Source organism: Equus caballus, chromosome 1 (assembly GCF_041296265.1).
Source record: "Equus caballus isolate H_3958 breed thoroughbred chromosome 1, TB-T2T, whole genome shotgun sequence".
Lineage (NCBI taxonomy): Eukaryota > Metazoa > Chordata > Mammalia > Perissodactyla > Equidae > Equus > Equus caballus.
The window spans coordinates 45,269,936-45,291,401 of record NC_091684.1 but is presented as its reverse complement, the minus strand read 5'-3'; the positions used below and the strand labels follow the sequence as shown (position 1 = coordinate 45,291,401).

The 21,466-nt window shown below is 35.3% G+C and overlaps 1 protein-coding gene across 3 annotated transcripts in view; it reads left to right on the top strand.

Moving 5' to 3' along the window:
• Positions 1-21,466, top strand: part of PCDH15 (protocadherin related 15) — a 952,630-nt gene that overhangs the window by 713,461 nt on the left and 217,703 nt on the right. For all 3 annotated transcript variants that reach the window (XM_070262649.1, XM_070262641.1, XM_070262642.1), the window contains 2 exons: positions 9,549-9,642; positions 20,341-20,469. In XM_070262649.1, coding sequence (XP_070118750.1) covers positions 9,549-9,642; positions 20,341-20,469 — 223 coding nt within the window. The remainder of the gene's footprint in view (positions 1-9,548; positions 9,643-20,340; positions 20,470-21,466) is intronic.

The window sequence follows — 21,466 nt, the reverse complement described above, 5'->3', positions numbered from 1 at the left end:
CTTGTTTTGGGTTAGGCAATACTTTCTTAGATATGACACAAAAAGCACAAATGATTAATGAGAAGTTTGATAAGTTGGATTTCATCAAAATTTGAAAAAAATGTGCTTCACAGGACACCATCAAGGAAGTGAAAGGCAGCCAACAGACTGAAAGAAAATATTTTTAAATGATGTATATGATAAGGAACATATATCAAGAATATAAAGAGCTATTACAACTCAAAAGAACCAGAAAAATAATCCAAATAAAAATGGACAAGAATTCCAGTAGATATTTCTCTGCATAAGATATATGAATGGCCAATAAGCACAAGGAGATATGCTCATGATCACTAGTTATTAGGGAAATACAAATTAAAATCATAAAAATGATACCACTTCACACCCACTTAGAAAGGCTATAATGAAAAAGAAAGGAAATAACAGGTATGGGTGAGGAGGAGGAGCTATGAGAATCCTCATATATTTCTGGTGGGAATGCAAAATATGCACTCTGGAAAACAATTTGTCATTTCTTCTAAATGTTAAACATAGAATTACCGTATAACCCAGTAATTCCACTTGTATGTACTCAAAATAAGTGAAAATATACATCTACATAAATAGCTGTGCAAGAGTGTTCCTAACAAGTTGTTTACAATAGCAAAACGTGGAAACAACCCAAATGTCCAGCTACAGACAAACGGATTAACAAAATGTATATCCATACAATGGAATATTATATATCAGTAGAAGAGAAATACTGAAATATGCTACCACATGGATCAACCTTGAAAACATTATTGCTAAGTGAAAGAAGTCCTTCACAAAAGACCACATATGGTCTGATTCCGTTCATATGAAATGCCCAGAATAGGTAAATCTACAGAGACACAAAGTAGACTAATGGTTGCCTGAGGCTGAGAGTGGAGGAGAATGGGGAGTGATTGCTAATGGATACAGTGATGAAAACGTTCTAAAATTGGCTGTGGTGATGATTGAACAATGCTCCAAATATACTAAAATTCATTTAATTGCACTTTAAATGGATGAATTTGATGATATATGAATTATATGTTAATAAAGTTGTTAAATAAAAGACAACAGTGAAGCTTTCACCTGCCCAGGTAAGCAGGAAGCCCAGGTCTTACTCTCTGTGAAGGATTTCCATTCCTGTGTTTATTAGGTTTTCTCTTGATGCTGCAAGATTTTACAACTGCTGGTTGTGAGATATAATAAGCCACCGGTTTTACCAAAGAAATTCTCCACTTCTGCTTCTACCTAGCAAGTATTTATTACTTCTCTCATCTCTGCTTTTGAAACCAAAGAGACAACTGGCTAGGTCACAGAGTTTCTTAAGGTGTGAAAAATGTCAATGCAGCATCCTCTTTGTCTAAATTAACCGCGATTCTTAATATTTCAGGTCTTAAGTCAATTCGGAAGGCCATCTCCTTAAATGCAAACTGCTTCAACGACAGCTAGAGTAGAGCGGGTGCCTGTGATTCTTGCATGGTCTCTCTTGATGATCATTCTTGAATCAGGGTCCAGCACACTGGGCCCATTCCCTTCTATCCTATGGTCGCTTTATTTCAGCCACCTCATTGGTGTTGTTCTCATTGACGTTTATAGGCTAGCCTACACAATTAGCAATATTATTTCAACACAGTTGAGATGGGGAAAAACTGAAACATCAATCCCTTCCTTCTTTGAAACTTCTGGGATACTTGTGCAAATTAGCACCACCACTTTTCTGTAAGTTTTCAGGATTCGAATAATTTAGGTACTCTTTCAGAAAATAATAGAAAAGAAATAAAGTTTTCCTTTCTCAGGCTGTTCAATTCATACAAATAGAACTTTTGGTTATGTTTTCCTTCTTAAAACAAAGTTTATTGTTCTAAGTATTATATTACTTTATACTATGATGCAAATCTTACCAATAATCATTTCAATATCATTACTTTACCTTTTTTAAAATAAAAATATGCCAAAAATTTTGTGTAATTCTTTAAAAAAATATTGATAGTAATGAATAATCAATTCAATGCTAATATAAATTTATAAAGTATTGAATTGTTATATACATTTTAATAAATTGGATTGGGCATATGGCCAAGAAACTCTTTAAAAAAAAGGCCTTGTTCCTTAAAAATCCAGCCACTATGAAAATCATTCAATACCATGTATTAAATAGCCAGATCTGTATGGTTCTGTAGTATAATGCATTATTTTAATAATTTTTCACAGAATCTGTGTGGTTAGTCGCATATGATTCAGCAAATATTTATTCAACAAACATTTATTCAGCAAGTATTCACATATAAGTAAACATTTAAATAAGATGTAAAGAAACTTCTATAAGTTTCATGGCCAAATATTTAAGTTATTTACTGCAGGAGGTTGGGGAATTCTTATGGGTTGGCATCCTTGTAGCAGAGGGTATGTGATATGACGCAAAGGCTAAGTGCTAAACAAGAGAACCTCCAGAGTTATTTCTGCCCCTTGTTAAAATTTTATTTGAAAATTTTTTATCTTCACTGGTATTTTCATTTCTTTCTATGTGACTAAATTTATTTTCAATTTAAAGCTTGAATTTAAAGCTTCATTGTTTTTCACATCAGTTTGAACTTTATAACTTCGAAGATTAAATAACGTATAAGAAAAATGATATGCATTTTCTTTTCTGTCAGCTCTACTTTCAAAATACACACTCAAATCAAACTATCCTTACACCTTCTTTCTACCACCTTAGTTCAGTGTGCCACCATCTTTTCCCTGAACTGCTACCCTTGCCAAATTCATTCTCCTGGTCTGTGTTTATTAATCACTAATTACCATTTAGCATGGAACACCATGTCAAACTTAAAGCAATCGCATGTTCTAAAGTATACCCTAACCCCTCTAAAATTCATTATAAGGTCTGAAACATGATACCCAAAAGCAACATGATAAATCTCAAGTGTCTCAGACACTTTTAAGTATAAATGATGTTAAATGACAACTAGAACACATTAAAAAAGTTTAAAAGAAGCATAGAATACAAAGCATGGATCCTGTGAGAGAATCTCTCTGTCTATAATGATGCTTCTGCAACATTTCCTAATAAACAATGCAATTTGGGGAAATGGGTACTAATAGAAGCAGGTTTAAATGCTAGCAGGTTGGTTTGGAAGTAGCTCCCCTCTACTATTTTCTGTTCACATGGTTTAAACAACCTTTGAACACCATTTTTTGGTTATGCAAACCAACGCATTGTCTAAAAGAGCTTGATTTTGTCAAGCATAGTACATTTCCAAATACAGCCTTCAGGTTTGGTGAGGGAATTCTGCGCAATATAATTAACGTAATTCACGTGAAATTCGCATAATATCAAATAACCGTTTTTAAAGTAAACAGTGGTGTTTAGTAGACTCATAATCTTGTACAACTACCAACTCTAGTTCTAAAATATCTTCATCACTTTAAAAGGAAACCCAAACCCACTAAGCACTTGCTCACCTGCCCTTCCCCTCAGCCCCTGGAAACGAACAATCTGTGTTCTGTCTCTATGGATTTATTTATTCTGGATAGTTCATACAAAGGGAGTCATACAATATGTGACATTTTGTACCTGGCTTTTTTCACTTAGCCTAATGTTTGGAAGTTCACCCATGTTGTAGCAGGTGTCAGTAACTAGTTTATTTTTATAGCTGCAAATTTCCCTTTGCGTATATATACAACAATTTGTTTATCCTCTCAGAAATTGGTGGACATTTGGGCTGTTTTTCTGTGTATGCCTATTGTGAATGTTGCTACTATGAACACAGATGTACATGTATTTAAGTACCCATTTTCAATTCTTTTGAATATATACCCAGAACTGGAATTGCTATGTCATGTTGTAATTCTATGTTTACTTTTTGAGGAACTGCCGAACTGTTTTCCATAGTGCTTGAACCGTTTTACATTCCCACCAGCAAGGGGTCCAATTCCTCTGCTTCTTCACCAACATTTGTTATTTTCCCATTTGTTTTGTTTTGTTTTGTCTAGCTATAGCCGTCCTAGTGGGTGTGAAGTGGTACTGCATTGTAGTTTTGATTTGTATTTCCCTGATCGCTAATGATGTTAAGCATCTTTTCCTGTGCTTGTTGGCCATTCGTATATCTTCTTTGGAGAAATATCTGCAATCATGTGCCGTGTAACAACATTTCAGTCAACGATGGACTGCATGTACGATGGTGGTCCCATTGGTTACTACCATATAGCCGAGGTGTGTAGTAGGCTATACCATCTGGGTTTGTGAAGTACTGTAGGGGAGGAAGAAATTTTTCTCTACACTTCTAGGTTCTTCTGGGTGATCTAAGTATTAAATTGACGTGAGACAGATTAGCAGGAGAGAAAAAACAGTCGAATAACATGTATACATGGGAGAAACCCAGGAAAACAAGTAACTTTCCAAAATGGCTGAAGCCCTCACCCTAAAAACCATCATCAGCTACAGACAAAAGAAGATGCTGGGGACGGGGAGAGTAAGGGACTTCAAACAGAAGGAAGGCAATTCGCAAGTAGGTGAAAAGAAGCAGAAGTTTGGAACGTAAGTGTTTGGCCACACAGAAATAGAACAATACAGAGGGAAGCCCAACAAACAGGCTTTTCTAGGTTCTTCCCTGTCTACACCTAGTTCATGTGATGCTAAGGTGCTATCCCACTTCCTGAGACAGGGTTTTCATTTTTTTTAATTAATTCATTTGTTTGTTTATTTTTTAGAGTTCACTTTTCATTTTCTTTTCTTTTTTTTTTTAAGATTTTGTTTTTTCTTTTTCTCCCCAAAGCCCCCTGGTACATAGTTGTATATTTTTAGTTGTGGGTTCTTCCAGTTGTGGCATGTGGGATGCCGCCTCAGCATGGCTTGATGAGCAGCGCCATGTCCGTGCCCAGGATCTGAACCGGCGAAACCCTGGGCCGCCACATGGGAGCGTGCGAACTTAACCACTCTGCCACAGGGCCGGCCCTGAGACAGGGTTTTTAATCTAAATTCTTTTAGACAGTCCAGGGGAGGTAAGAAGAAAAACTTCTGAGTCCTTTTGTTTCTTATAAATAATCAGCCTAAATTAATCCTCATGTTAAGGTGACACGTTTTGAGATGGCAAATTTTTTTCCCCTTCAGTCTACTCTATGACATTTACACAATGATGAAATTGCCTAATGATGTATTTCTCAGAATGTATCCCCATCAAGTGACCATGACTGTATTCAAGTCCTTTGCCTATTTTTTAATTGAGTTGTCTGTCTTTTTATTGTGGATCCCTTATATATTTTGGAAACCAGACTCTTATCAGATATATGGTTTGCGAGTGTTTTCTCTCATTCTGTAGGTTTGTTTTTTCACTTTATTGATAATGTTCTTTGATGCACAAAAGTTTTTAACTTTGTTGAAGTCTAATATATTTATTTTCAATTTGCTGCTCATGCTTTTGGTGTCATATCTAAAAATCCATGATTAAATCTAAGGTTATGAAGATTTACCCCCCTGTTTTTGTCTAAAAGTTTTATGGTTTCAGTTCTTATATTTAGATTGTCAATCCATTTTGAGTTAATTTTCATGTAGGCTGTGAGATAGTCCAATTCATTCTTTTGCATGTAGATCTCCAATTGCCCCTTCACCATTTGTTGAAGAGACTATTCTTTCCCTATTGGATGTTCCAGGCATTCTTATTGAAAATCAATTGGCCACAGATGTATGTGTTTATTTCTGGACTCTCAATTCTATTCCATTAGTCTGTATCCCCCAGTATAAATGGGCACTTTTGAATGCTCCAATTTCCCAACAAACTCTCTACTTAGCTTTTCTCTTCAGGCCTTTGGTGCCCTATTGTATGCCTCACTTGTAATCTTTTTGCCTCCGGTGGCTGCCACTTGTTCCCTGCCTTACAATGTGTTCCAGGAATACCCACTGCTTTTCTGCCTTGAGTGAGCTCTGAGTTAGGCAAAACAAAGTCAAGCAGCATGTATAATTCCTCCAGACCAGCTGAAATAGACAAACACAATTTTTGTGACTAAAGGTAATTCTGCTCTTTCCCGAAATAGGGACCAGGGTGTCACACTGGGAATGTTGATTGCCATTTGCAAGGCCACTCCAAACCAAGGAGCGGTGGGGCAAGGACAAGTGAAAATGCCACAAAGCTTTACTACCATTTGGGGTTTTTTTTTGTTTTTTGTTTTTAAGATTGGCACCTGAGCTAACATCTGTTGCCAGTCTTTCTTTTTTCTTCTTCTCCCTAGAACCTCCCGAGACATAGTTGTATATTCTAGTTGTGGGTCCTTCTAGTTGTGCCATGTGGGACGCTACCTCAGCGCGTGGCCTGATGAGCAGTTCTATGTCCTCGCCGAGAATCCAAACTGGCGAAACCCTGGGCTACCAAAGCAGGGTGCAGGAACTTAAGCACTTGGCCACGGGGTCAGCTTTGACTACCATTTTTAAGTTGCATTCTTCTTGATGCTGCCTTCTCTTGTTTGCTGTCAACCTTTGACTATTTTCCAGAATTCTATTAAAGTTGGTTCTGATTTTTCCTGATTCATTTTTTGATGTTTCTGTGAAGAGATCATCTCTTCGAGCTGCCTACCTCACCATTTTCTTTGACATCTCCCCTGTGAAATGTATTTTTAATCATGTAACATTTAAGGAGCCCTTGATGATTAAATAGCACTTAGAAATTATTGGGTTTTTTTTTAAAGATTGGCACCTAAGCTAACAATCGTTGCCAATCTTTTTTTTTCTGCTTTTTCTCCCCAAATCCCCCCAGTGTATAGTTGTATATTTTAGTTGTGGGTCCTTCTATTTGTGGCACGTGGGATGCCACCTCAGTGTGGCCTGACAAGCAGTGCCATGTCTGCCCTCGCCCAGGATCTGAACCAGAGAAACCCTGGGCCGCTGAAGCGGAGCGCGCGAACTTAACCACTCAGCCACAGGGCCGGCCCAGAAATTATCCTTATGTATTTTTAATATAATTAGTTACAAAATTTACTGCATTCCTAAATGCAGCCCAGTATATCCTGGTCTGATAGCTTCCGTCCAGCAGGTAGTAAGAGTCTTCCTTGCTAGTTATTTCTGGAAGGATGCTTGTGGATACCCATAAACTGGTCTTTCGACTATGAATACCAAAAAACACTACCTATTCTTTCTATCTTTCTCCTTCTCCAAATATCCTGTACAGTTGCCTACCACATTGAGACACAAGGCACATGCTATCTTAAGCAAAGAACTATCTTCATCATAATCAACAGACTGGGAAAAATTAGCTGTTAATGTATAATATGGCTCTAAATGGGAATACTATATAAATTTATAGTGATTTTCTAATTTAATGTACAAGAAAGAATAAAAAGTCTTGAACCTTACACTCAGGGGGAAAAATAGAAAACAATAACTCAATTTTCTTCCTTCTTCTTCTTGCACTATGGCTAGGTTTTCAAATTTTCTATTTCTTAAGTTACTTGTGCATGAGTCTCAGAAGCAATAAATGTCTTCCTTTCTCTTTGAATGGCATCTTAGCTTGAGATTATCTGAACCATCTGCACTATGGGAAGTTGATCCAAACCTGATTGTGATGAACTTAACTGGGAATTGGTTTTCAGTTACTTTGACAAAACAGTTTAAGATGTACAAGAAGCAAGGTCAGTTTTTCATAGTCATACCGTATGTCTAGAACTTTTTTAAAATCCATATCGACAAAAGCAACAAAATAAAACAAATAGAGTAACTGTGACTCTCATTTTGATTCATTGGTATTTTATTCTGTACTCAACTACCATATGTGGTGTGAATTTCTTAAATTCCACTATAACAATAAAAGCACTTGTATTAAAAATAAAAGCCTTTTGGGGCTAGCCCGGTGCCATAGTGGTTAAGTTCATGCGCTCCACTTCATTAGCACAGGGTTCACAGGTTCAGATCCCAGGCACGGATCCCACCAATCATCAAACCATGCTGTGGCAGCATCCTCCATAAAGTAGAGGAAGATTGGCACAGATGTTAGCTCAGCAACAATCTTCCTCAAGCAAAAAGAGGAAGATTGGCCACAGACATTAGTTCAGGGTCAATCTTCCTAAAAAAATTTTTAAAAAAGCCTTTTATCAATCAGAAACAAATTATGTTTTTAAAATTGATAAATATTTTAATGTTTTATTATATTAATATAACCTCTCCTCTATAGTAAATGCATGTTAGGCCTCAATTAAAATGTCACGTACAATGTCTGATGGTAATATCTAAGATATAAATGTAGACTTTGTTTTAGAGAGCATTATAAGTGAGCGAACTCTTATAAAACTAATTATATTGGCGAATAAAGCTTTGAATACCTAGAAGCATTTATTCTGAACAGTGAAAAGGTAAGGAGTAGTATTAAAAATATTCTAAGTATGAGAATTTGTCCAAAGGCTCTTTATCTCCCATTATGCATAATAAATTAAGAAACACCTAAATTTCCAAAGAATAGTAAAATGGCAAAATTGTTAGTGTATTGACAAAAGAATTTTGTTTTTATAAATTATAATATGAGAGAGTGAATGCTCACAAAATTGTATTTTCTTAAATAGAATGCAAAACGTGCAGCTTGGTTCCTCTCTTGGAAACAATTATAATGTATTTAAATATGATTATAATAGAAAATTTAAAAAATTACAAAAATAACCATAAGACCTATAAATATGTTAATATTCCACTGTATATTTCCTAATTTTCTTCAATAAACCTCAATTATTTTGAAATTAAGTTGAAAAAATAAATTATAATTGCTAGTGTTTGTCAAAGTTGGAATTTAGATGTTTACATTTTCATGATGAAGATATATGCGATAATGAAAGGTAATGGTGATGTAGATTAGTTATAAGAAACCATTCCTTAACTCAAAGGATTATGAGACTTTGGGAATAAAGAATAATGGAGTCTTTTACCTTTGAAATAGTCACAAACAAGATAAATATATTTCTTCCTGAAATGAATTAAGCATAGTTTTTGTTTTTTTCCTGGAGCCTTGAGAATCAACTAAGTTGTCTCATTCAGTTTGGCAATTTTTCATTATTACTAAGACGCTCAACAGCCTTTTTTTTTTTTTTTCTTTTTCTTTTTAAAGAGTTCTTATTTTTTTTTTTTTTTAAAGATTGGCACCTGGGCTATCAACTGTTGCCAATTATTATTTTTTTTCTTTCTGCTTTATCTCCCCAAACCCCCCCTGTACACAGTTGTATATCTTAGTTGCATGTCCTTCTAGTTGTGGGATGTGGGACACCACCTCAAAGTGGCCTGACGAGCGGCGCCATGTCCGTGCCCAGGATCCTGACCCCTGGGCCGCTCAGCGGAGCGCGGGAACTTAACCACTCGGCCATGGAGCCGGCCCCGTGGAAGCTCAATAGCCTTAATAGCCTTTTTCAATCCCTAACATGAATCCTGGAACTGTACATCTTAAATAAGACTCAAGCTACGTTTGCTGAAGGGGAAAATGCTAACTAAAGGAGTTCACAATAGTAGACAGATTCCCTGTGACATAGTATCTTTTTGTGTCTTAATTGTTTTTTGTTTTCTCTGTCACTAGTACTGGGATTCTGACCTTGGGGAAAGCACTGGACAGGGAAAGCACCGATCGCTACATTCTGATCGTCACGGCTTCAGACGGCAGGCCAGATGGGGTGAGTACCCTCCCTGGGAATGGGTTTTTAAAAATAATCTTGAAGAAACTGAGCAAGACTTGTAGTCTTACACTCTAAAGCAATTTATTGCAATCATGAAATCTTGAATTAATATGTTTTTCACCTGGAGCAACTTCTTAAATTACTCAGAGCAGTGCTCATTTCTCCAATACGATCTTTCAATAGATGAACCTATACTCTAAATCTGTTATGGTGTTGCAACTATGACTTGACAGAATAGATAGTTGTGATTGGCATTCTTGCTTAACTTATGGGGAAAGTGAAATCTAACTTAATCTAAGGAGATTTCCATTGTGTCCACCATCAGCACAGCACTCAAATGCGTTCTGGCAGTTTTACTATGTTGGAACCTATTTCCTTTAATGCCACTTTTGTGGGAGTGCAGAAGGAATTTGTGAATACAGACCGTGAAGTACTCAGGAAACTAAGTTGATTGAGTTCACAGGTTATTTGTAAGCAGCACTCAGAATGCTGACTAATTCTTGATGATCGAAGTGGTTCAAATGGGCCCATAATTCTAGACAAGATAAATTTTATTTCCTCTGCACCTAGAAATCAGTTTTAAGAATAAATAAATTGTTCAGTCATTCTGGTGTGTTTTAAAATCATTTGATTGTGTTCTTCAAAACACCTAGCCCACAACCACCGCCATTCTGATTTTTAAGCATTGTAACATTTCAATTGGTAACATGCCATTAGACTGTTTTTTTCACCATCTCTATATTACAGGGTAGTTTTTTCTTTAGTCAAGTCCTTATGGGCTATCTCAGTACTGTTCTCTGGAAATAATTTCAAATTCAGCATGGGTGTATAAGCAAGGCTCACCCAATTCAAATAGCAACATATCTCCAGTTTACTTGACCTGACTTCTTGGATTTGTATGACAGATTGGTTGGGGGCATATAATGCTTTTCTCACACTTACCTGAGGAGAACTGCTGAGATAATTTTACCATGATTAAAAACATATAAAATTGGGGGCTGGCCCCGTGGCCGAGTGGTTAAGTTTGCGCGCTCCGCTGCAGGCGGCCCAGTGTTTCGTTGGTTCGAATCCTGGGCGCAGACATGGCACTGCTCATCGGGCCACGCTGGGGCAGCATCCCACATGCCACAGCTGGAGGGACCCACAGCAAAGAGTATACAACTGTGTACCGGGGGGCTTTGGGGAGAAAAAGGAAAAAAATAAAATCTTAAAAAAAAAACATATAAAATTGGCAGCTGGACAGTTGTATCATCTTAATTAAAAATTAGAACAATAGATAGGAATAATTAATTAAGCTGGAGAATTATAATCTGTCTATAATAAGCTATTTGCTATTTTTCAAACGTTAAATAAGCAGCTATGTATAAGAATAAAATATACACAAGAGTTTTAGTAAATAGTAGCTGCAAAAAAGGCATTTAGATATTAGACAAGAGAAGAAAAGTAAAATCTAAGATTATTTTTTATATTTTCAATGCCCTTGATTAATATAGTGTGCCTATGTTAGATATGTGTAAAGAAATCAGTGAAAGTCTCAAGAAGAAAATAATTGAAGAATTTGACTTATGATGAAAGTTTAGTGGGTAACTTGAAGAAATAACTAAGTGGGAAAATTCTAAGGAGAAACAGGAATTATTCGACATAGAGTAAGGAACATAATTAGAATGAAGTCAAATTAATAAGGAACATTCAGGTCAACCACTAGGAGAAAACAAAAAAGAAAACATAATATATAGCATTGAGATATGTCGCACTATAAATCAGAAATTAATGACAGTAATATTAGCTAGGATATTTTAAGTCTGACCTTAAAAATAAAGTTTCTAGGGCCGGGCAGGTGGTACAGTGGTTAAGTTCGCACGTTCGGATTCGGTGGCCCAGGGTTCGCCGGTTCGGATCCCAGGTGTGGACATGGCACTGTTTGTCAGGCCATACTGTGGCAGGCATCCCACATATAAAGCAGAGGAAGATGGGCATGGATGTTAGCTCAGGGCCAGTCTCCCTCAGCGAAAAGAGGAGAATTGGTGGCAGATGTTAGCTCAGGGCTGATCTTCCTCAAAAAAATAAAATAAATAAAATAAAATAAAATTTCTTAGACAAGAGAACAGATGGAAAAGTAATAGCATATTAAGTTATCTGACATAGTCTCAATCTACTAATTATGGTTTTGCCCACATCAAAAAATGAAAACTTCTGGGTTAAAATTAGTGGTTTAGTTAGTCTAGAGCATTTTTTTCAGTTATTTACTTGTGTATTTCAATTCCCCTTGGCTAGTTCACTTAACATTCTAGTTTCCCTATTTTTTCATGTTTATGATCAATAAGGTCTCATTCAGCTTTAAAATTCTGATCCCTTTAAGTAAATTTGTTTTATTTTTTGGAAGTTCGTATTGAGAATATCAGTGGAGAAAGAAACATTTAGATTTCAAACAAAAGTTTCTTTGGTTAATTTTATTATTTATATAATTTTAGGGATGAACTTGTATGTGGACACATAGAGTGGGTTCCTGAAGAAAGTAACTATAAAATAATAATATTCTCACATTTTGATAGCAATTTTCTTATCTAAACATTTAAATTATGTTCTTTTTATAGTTATAGTAAAATTAACCTTTAACTTCACTAATTATGACTTTCAAGAAAGATATTTAATGAACACAGACCCCAGGTGAATAAGTTTTCTTACATCAAAATGATTACCAGCAATTTGTATAAAACAAGTTGTGAAGATAAAATTTGAAAATCTCATCATGAAAAACCACCTCCCCAGGAATGGGGTTGGGGTAGAAGAGAGCTAATATTCTATTGGTCATTGCTAATTTTTTGTAGACAATATTGAAGAAATCTTACTTGATGTTCTTACATATTTTCCCTTTTCCACATTCACTTTGTCAGTAATAGTTGTAAAAATCTACACATGTAAGTTAAATATCTCATATAATGCATAATTATAAGTATTTAATTTTCTTCATCTATCATGAATAAAGATAAAATCACATTTTCTAGATTTTAATAATTATTTACATTTATTTGAATTACTTGCAAATTTATGAAGATGTAAATTCCTTAAGAAAGTCCCTACCATTCTTTATTCTAATATTTCACATTTTAGCTGAAATGGACATTAAAAATTTTATGTATCATAAGTTAGTTTTTTAAGCAGTTACATTTTACTTATTTATAGTAATAGAATATAAGATAGCTTTCAAGTGCATTTTTTTCCTTTTGAAGGAATGTACACTTGACTTCCTCTGTTTAGAAGTTTTCTTGTAACTTTATTTACCTCTAAGCTAAACTATGTCCAACAGATCTGAGCTAAAAAGGCATTTTATTGGAAAATCTGGGCAAAGTTTATTATGTTTATGGATATAATACGATTAACAATGTTAAGGAGGAAAAAGTTTTCCCCAACCCTCTTAGGGTCCCTGGCTGGGTCTGAAAATTAAACTGACAAACACAGATTAGCAGGAGAAAGCATACAAATATACTTAAAGTAAATTACATAATGTGGTAGCCTCCATAAGGAAATGAAGACCCACAAAGATGGGGAAACCTACTTGCTTTTATATTAGTTTGAGCAAAGAGAGGCAATTATGGAAAAGTGACTAAGGCTAAAGGATGAAACAAATTAAAAAAGATCTGATTTATAGAATTATCTCAGTCTTAACTTCTTGTCCTTAATGGTAAGAATGTTACTTTCCTTCTGATACAGGAAAGACATCTTTCACATAGGGATTTCTTCTCTTGGTTTTAAGAAAAAGAAGAAAGGCTAGGAATGTTTTTCCTGTATTTGATTTTTTTCAAGACAGTTTAACTCTCAAAATGTAGCAAAGCAGCATATTTTGGGGTGACATGCACTGAAATCCAATAATCAATGGCAGCATTAGCCTTTAAGAATATGGCTATGCTTTGTTTTGCCCAAACAACAGGAGCTTAAACAAAGCAGGGTTTATTTGTATAAAATAAAAAGAAGTGTAGATGTGGACAGGAAAGGGAGTGTGCAGGGGCTCAAAGAGGCCATCAGGGTGCCTGCTCTCTGTTTTCTGATCTACCATTTACAGCGTATTTATTTTCATCTTCATTCTCGTTACCTAATGGTCCCAATATGGTTACTGAAACTCTAGGCATCTGCTCTCCATTCCAGAAGAGCAAAGTGTGAAGATCAATGCCAGAAAAGTCTGCCCTCTTTTCTACGGGGAACCAAAGCTTTTCAGAAACCACACCTAGCAGATTTCCTCTTACATGTTATTATCCATGAGTAGCCACAGCAAGGTGAAAGATAACTAGTCAGTAGGGCTTGTGGATTGTGGTTATATTGATCTACCAATAGCACAGCAAGATATAAATATGCAAATCACAGTGAAAGATATAAATATGCAAATAATAATCAAGGTTTTTGTTTATTTTTTAAAACAAATTTATCAGTTGTCATTTCCCAAATGGCAAGCATTCCTATTCAAAGTATGAAGTTGTTCTGTAGTAAGGATATTTCTGACCAAATTCTATGTGTTAAGCAATATTGTTTTACTTCTTAAATGATGTGGTAGATAACTTGATTCTATCACAGTGTTTGCTATATCTTCTTGCTAGATGTTCTTGAATTACAATCTTGAATTACTCAATTATGGCTTTTTCAGTGAACGCTTGTATAATGCTTTACAATTTCAGATTGGCAGTAAGCTTAGCATCTTTGCTTTGTCCTTGAACCAGCATTATTCCCTAAATTTCTTTTAGATATGACAATATAAATAGACAATTAGAATCTATAAGTTGAACATTTAACTATTTTGTCAAAACTTAGGAAACATTGGCAGAAGGGAAAATGTATATATATGCAAGAATTGTATGTGAAATTCAAATAATTTTGAACTTCAATATAGTTGGTTTAATAAAATTTTAGAATACAATACAGATAGTTATAGAATAGTAAAATTGTATTTATTTGTCTATTTATTTATTTCTCAGTATTTTGAGGGGAAAAATGTGACAGATTTATTTGTGTATGTAATTTTATAAAAAGAAGTGGCCATATATTTTTAAAAGAGAATGAGCTACTTGTTCATTCTCTTTGAGAAACAAATTTATATTTCTTGGTTGTTGGGAATAAGATGCTGATATTTTAGTGTTTTCTGAATTAATCTTCTGTAATTTTTTTTTTAATTGTGAGATGATCTATAGTGCTCTACTGCTTTCTATTATGTTTACATTATATAACATATTTTATTTATATTATATGTCGTACTAATATATTATACTGTATAATCTCCACACACTACACTCAGATGGGCACAGAATAAAAAAACTTCGTTATTTTTTATGCCTAATCTAATCATCTTCATGAGTCCCAGTCTTGTAGGCCTAATTATCTACATGAGTCCCACTCGACAGTAATGTGTGTCTGGGCTAGGGGTGGGGAGAGGCTGGTTTGGTCATTTTTCTTAAAACAGTATCTCAACCTCTTCTGTTTTAAACAATCTTTTCAGGGTAAATACTCATTCACTAATTAAACTGCCAATAGTGCTCTTCCTTTCTTCCCTTATTCTCAAATTGTGTAGATGTAGGATATGTTTCCTAGTCCTTGGTGCTGGGGGGAGGGCAAGCAGCCCATCGCTCTCCATGCCTGCTGGTCTCTGTTTTGTGTAGTGTGTCTGGTTTGGTCTCTAGACTGCTGGCTTCTGAATTCTGTCCTGTTCTTTACTGACCTTTTGAATATTTAGTGGTGTGCATTATTGCTGAGTGCTGATGTTGAATTCACTTTGGCCATCAAGGTCCTTTACCTTCACCCAAGACCTTCTCACATAGCAATCTTTCAGTACCTCAGAGTCTTTGGGAAATTTAGGATCCCTGAGCTACCACAGAAAAACCAGGGTTCTCTCTGGCCAACTCTCTCTGCCATTGCTGCATATTTGCTGTCGTATCCTATTGATGTGATCTTCCATGGAACCTCTGGAGATTTACATTCTCCACAAAGCTCTGCCCCTGTTTTACCCAAAGTTCTCTTACTTTCTCGATAGCTATCACCACTTTCCTCAAACTGGTTTTACAATGACCCCTCTCTTAAGATGTGACCCAAAATAATGGGAGGGGTGCGAAGAGGAGAACCTTTGCATGTCTCCTCATTGTCTTCCTGTCTCCTTCCAATAATCCAGAATAGGAAGAACATCCCTTTCTCTGCCTTTCTGGAAGACACTCTACATTTTATACTGCTTTTTTTCTCAGAAGAGAAGAAAGCATCCCACGTCAGCCTTACTGGTAGGAGGGGCATCCTCTCTATGTCATGAAAAAGAACTCTATGATCTGAATCAGGCTGAATTGGCTCTTGCAGCTACAGGATGATTTGTAGCTACGAACAAAAATGTTTTAGATTAATATTGCTTAAAGAGTATGCCCATTACAGAGTACATGCATTTTCCTTGTCCTTTCGGCCTAAAAGAAAAATGACCAAGTCCTAAACAACACATCCTCATTGTCCCAGACTCCCCATTTTTATTGAAGGAATTTTAGAGGTATTAATAAACATTAGTTTGAACGTTACCTGTTTACAGAAATTTTTTAAAAGAATCTGTATATATATCTCTGGATACATTTTCACATTAACACCAAAAAAAGGCAACTGTCATTCCATTTTCTGTTCCTCAGCTGTGTAGTATATAGCACACATTTTTCTGTTTGTCAGTTTATGAGTATGCAATTTTGTGTAGACTCATAGCAATAGAAAATCATCATCATAATTTTATCTTCAGCAACTGGAGAATGAATACAATTTTAACATCCTAAATATCTTCTAGTTAAACCAAGTTTCCAATAATTTAAGAAATTAGCTTGATAGATTCAACAGAGTCCATCATATAAAACAAAAAAGGATTATAAAATACTTTTAATTACAGTATATTCTCATGAATTAAAAAACCCTTTGTGTAGGGGCTGGCCCCGTGGCCGAGTGGTTAAGTTTGCGCACTCCGCAGCAGGCTGCCCAGTGTTTCGTTGGTTCGAATCCTGGGCGCTGACATGGCACTGCTCATCAGACCACGCTGAGGCAGCGTCCCACATGCCACAACTAGAAGAACCCACAACGAAGAATACACAACTATGTACCTGGGGGCTTTGGGGAGAAAAAGGAAAAAATAAAAAAAAAAATCTTAAAAAAAAAAAAAAACGCTTTGTGTAGATGGAGGTGCATCATTTTTTGACTGTCTTTACATCTCACATTTTTTATACTATACCAAACCAAAGATGCTATATTAGTGTATTTCAGAGCCATATCAGTTTCTGAAAATACATGTGAATTAAAATTGCTTGCTACAACAGAAATATCTACCTGCATTGTTGAGACTGGAATATATGTTGTGCATTCATCTACGATATAAAACAAAATAAAATATGTGACATATTATAATTAAAATAGGTAATGCCCACAAAAGTGATAATTTATCCTACTACTAAAACACAAATATTTCCAGCTAGTGGAATTGTAAGTTGATATAACTTTTGAGAAAATAAGCTATAAGGCAAATTCCCTTAATAGGAAACAGATAGCTTTTCATTTATTAGGTTTATTAGTTGGGTATCTTATCTTTTTTATTTAATTGGCATAATAATTGATTTTTAAAATTAATTGTGAAAATATGTTAGTTGACGTATTGTTCTTTTCATCTACTTTACTTAAAATGATCTGAGTTGATTTCCTAATATTTAAACTTAGCTGAATGAAAATCTATCCTTAATAAGAGACATCAACATTCTGTAGGGCACAGATGCAGGGTATTAAAGCATATTGTTGCCACTTTTCTGAACCCAGCCAAAAATATTTACATGATTATGTTTTACAACTATCTAACTTATAACTATTTCAATAGATTTAAAAGAATAAAGTCAACAGGTCTAATGTGTAGCTCAGAAATCTGCATTTTTAATGATTAACCAAGTGATTCTGACACAAGTGGTCTTCAGACCATTTTTCAAGAAATATATAAGCTGGAAATTATTACTTATTATTAATAAAATATTATTTTTATTTGTTACTTTACATTTCTGCTAGAGACATGGAAACTATTCACTCTATATAAAATTCACTAAAATATGGAGATAGACATCTACATGTTCTGTGAATTTCAGCCCCTATTAGCACAAAAATGGTGAACATGTTATTTAACTCCTTAGTTTACTTAGTGATCCATTCTTTTCTGCATTAATCAGTTACGGTCCACAGTCTTTGACTGAGGACCCAGAATAGTCTGAAAACAACCCTTTCCATGGTGTCAGAAATGGGAATTTTCAAGAATAGGATAAAAAGCAGTACAATGGATTGACAGGAAAATACAGATAGGCTGACAAAAAGAGGATCAGGCAATTTGAAGGAAAGTTAGCAAACTTTACCGTGACTACTCTCTACTCTTAGATTTTGGCTCCAGGCTGTCAATTTTAATGTCTTGTTCACCCTCAGGCAAACAGGGAACTGTTGCTACTGTAAAAACACATCTTTTTAGTGGTTTTAACTCTAACACAACTGATAAAGAAATAACATTTGTTAAACTGCATTTTGTTAAAAGAAGCAATATGACCTTCTTGGAGAAAAGTTGGAAAACATATAAAAGTTAAAAGGAGAAAATAAAATTATCTGTGTTTCATCTAATCAGATAGCCTTTGAATTTATGCATATCCGCATACATCTACACACAAGTATATGTTTGTGTGCATGCATCTTTTAAAATAAATTATTTTGTGGACATGCGTACACAGAAGAGTGCACAAACCATAATTTGCAACTTAATAAATTTTCGCCGTGAACACTCCTGTGTAATCACTGCTCAGAACAAGAAACAGAAATTAATTAGCACCCTGGAAGCACAGCTGTATGATCATGCCAGTCCCTACTCCACCTTCTTCACAAATGTGACAACCATCATGATTTTTTTCCCAGTGGAGAGATTGTGCCAATCTTTGAAATTTGCATACTTAGAATCATATGGTATGTACTATTTTGTAAACTAATTTCTGACTTCTTACACTCAACCTTATGTTCATGAAATTCATCCATATCATTACTTTACACAATACAGTAGTTTGTTCCCTCTTGGTACTATATATTATTCTATTGTCTGCATAAAAAACAATCTGTGTAACCAAATACTACTGGTGGACATTTAGGTTGTTTCCAAGTTTTCACTCTACAATACTGTTCTGGTTGCCTTACACATGTCTTTAAATAAAATTTTTATTGGACTTTTAAATATAGAAATATGCACACATCATAATGAATAAGCTATATGAATTTTTGCAGCATAAGCCCACTGATAGCCAGTACACAAATAAAGAAATAAGCCAGTATCGATACCCAAGAATTCCCTACTATGCATGGTAGTTTTTTAATGACTGCTGGTCATTGTATATGAAAAAAATTACAAAGGCTTGGGATAAAGTTATATTGCCCAAAAGAGGATTTACTTTTGCTTCAGTTAAAATAGGGGCAGATCACCTTAATCCAATCAGAGTATGAATGTTGGGTTTTAATCTGAGTAAGGGCTGGTCTAGACTTCAAGCACCATTACTCATAGAGTATAGGACTTCAGTGATCCCAACAGAAAGGATGGGGCGTTCCTCAGGGCCTCTCCTCCTGGGTAGCCAGGAAATCCAGTTTTTGACCCCTTGACCCCATGACTGCTGCAAAATAACTTCAGATTCACCCTCTTAGTCACTTCTTTATGCTCAGCTTTTTAGCCTCTCACCCCACATCCCTTACAGATTAAGACAAATTGTGTCTGTATTTTTTAAAACAAAAGTTGAGTAATTGTCTCACGACAGTTTGATGCTTTTTCCTCCTTTTTATTTGTGTGTTATTAAATATTTAATATCATAGCATAATGGATTTTTCATTTTTCATCCTAGGGTTCTTTTTTTTCTCTAATTTTGGTCACAACCTTCTGTGATCTGCCCCACACTGTGACAGAGCTAGGTGGAGAAACTGTGCTGTACTCAGACTTTGATTAGAGATAGCAGTTTCCAGCTTGAGTCACGTATGAAGACCTTCCTTAATTGTGCAAAAGTCATTGACCTACATAATATTCTCTGGTTGCCCCAGACCAGGGATTGTCTTTTTAACCAGGTAGCATGTTCTACCGGTAGCTTTACCTGCCTCCCATTTCCTTATGCTGTGTAATCATAAGGTCAGCATTTAATTAGTGGTGTATGGTCCTCAAACTCTTGGTTTAGATGTGAAGCTAGAAAATTACTAATGTAGTATTTTCTGACAGCATTTGCCTACCTGAAAATATCCATCTGACATACCATGCTATTTTATAATGTACTAGTTTTATTTTTAAACAGTGAAAAATGTAAACAGTAAAAACTACAGAAATGTTGCATTTCAGAGAAAAAGGGGTTCATGTGTATATAAACAAAAGCTTGCCACCCATAAAATGTGAACAAGATAAAGATAAAATCACTTTCTAAAGTAAGCCTCCAGGACTTACTTGACATTTTCAAGATGATGTTTGCCCTTTAATATCATCATTTGCTTTTTCTGTCTGTTTTATGAAGTGTTTGAAAATTGTAAGCTTCCTTTTTTTTTTTTCTGTTTTGGAAAGTTAAGGAATAGGAATAGGAATGAGACGCAGATAGACAAATGCCAGATGACCAATTAAATGACATCAAAATAAAATAACTCCTCTCACATTTAATCTTTTATTTTTTCTTTAAGACCTCAACCGCCACAGTAAACGTGGTGGTGACAGATGTCAATGACAACGCTCCGGTGTTTGATCCCTATCTGCCTAGAAATCTATCTGTGGTGGAAGAAGAAGCGAATGCCTTTGTGGGTCAAGTAAGGGTAAGTGGAAAATATATATCTGAAATGTGTTTTGTAAAAGTGAATACATTTTTTATATTTTAATTTTGAAAAGATATTCCGCTAACGCAATGTGTTAAATGATAGAGCATCAGAGTTATTTGAAAGCAATTGGTGAGATCACTTGGGTGTAAGACAAGATGGTAATAAAGTGCATTCATTCTCAGTAACTGTGCTGGATACTCTTCAAGATTTTTTTAGTAAATCTAATAGGGTCCATTTGGATTTAACTTATTAAGCTTGTGGATTTCCATTTTATGACCATCATATAATTTAAACATTGATTCACTTGAGAGTATTCTTTTCTTGTTAATATATATATATATATATTTTTGGAACTATAATAAAGTATTTGTAGAGAAATCTGTAATTAGCTATGTCATTAAATATGAATTTGGAAATGCATACCTCAAAACACATATGTTTAGATGTAAATTCATTTGGTTGTATGAATATACCTTTAGCATCAACTACGTACCTTATATTTCACACAGATCCCTTGTCCAGCATACTCAACACTCATTCCGGGAATGTTCTCCTGATTACTAACTGGACATATTAGCCAATTTCTGTCCTTCTTTTGGTGAATAATTCCATTTTTCTTAAAACAGAGGCAGTGCTTCTTCAGTTGGGCCATGCTTGGTCTTGAACATAGTTAATGTTCTAGATGCCACAAGATGAGGGCAAGTTTTGAGGAAGTACACATATTTTGAAGTATCTACCTCAGATGAGGCATCTATGTGATCTCTCGGCAAGAAAAGAATCCTCCACTAGGAGGAGTGAGTCACCGAGGTGTCCCAAGTCCAGGTTTCAGGATCCTACCCTTTCCCCGTTAAGGCTTTGAGTTTTGAATAGGAGATTTACTGGTGCTTTGAAGTAAGTCTTCTCTACAATTCAGCTACTCTTACAATCAGACAAAAGGCCTGGTTTTCAGTCCAATTTTCTCTCAGGCTGGCAAAGAGGAGGGTTTCTTTCAATG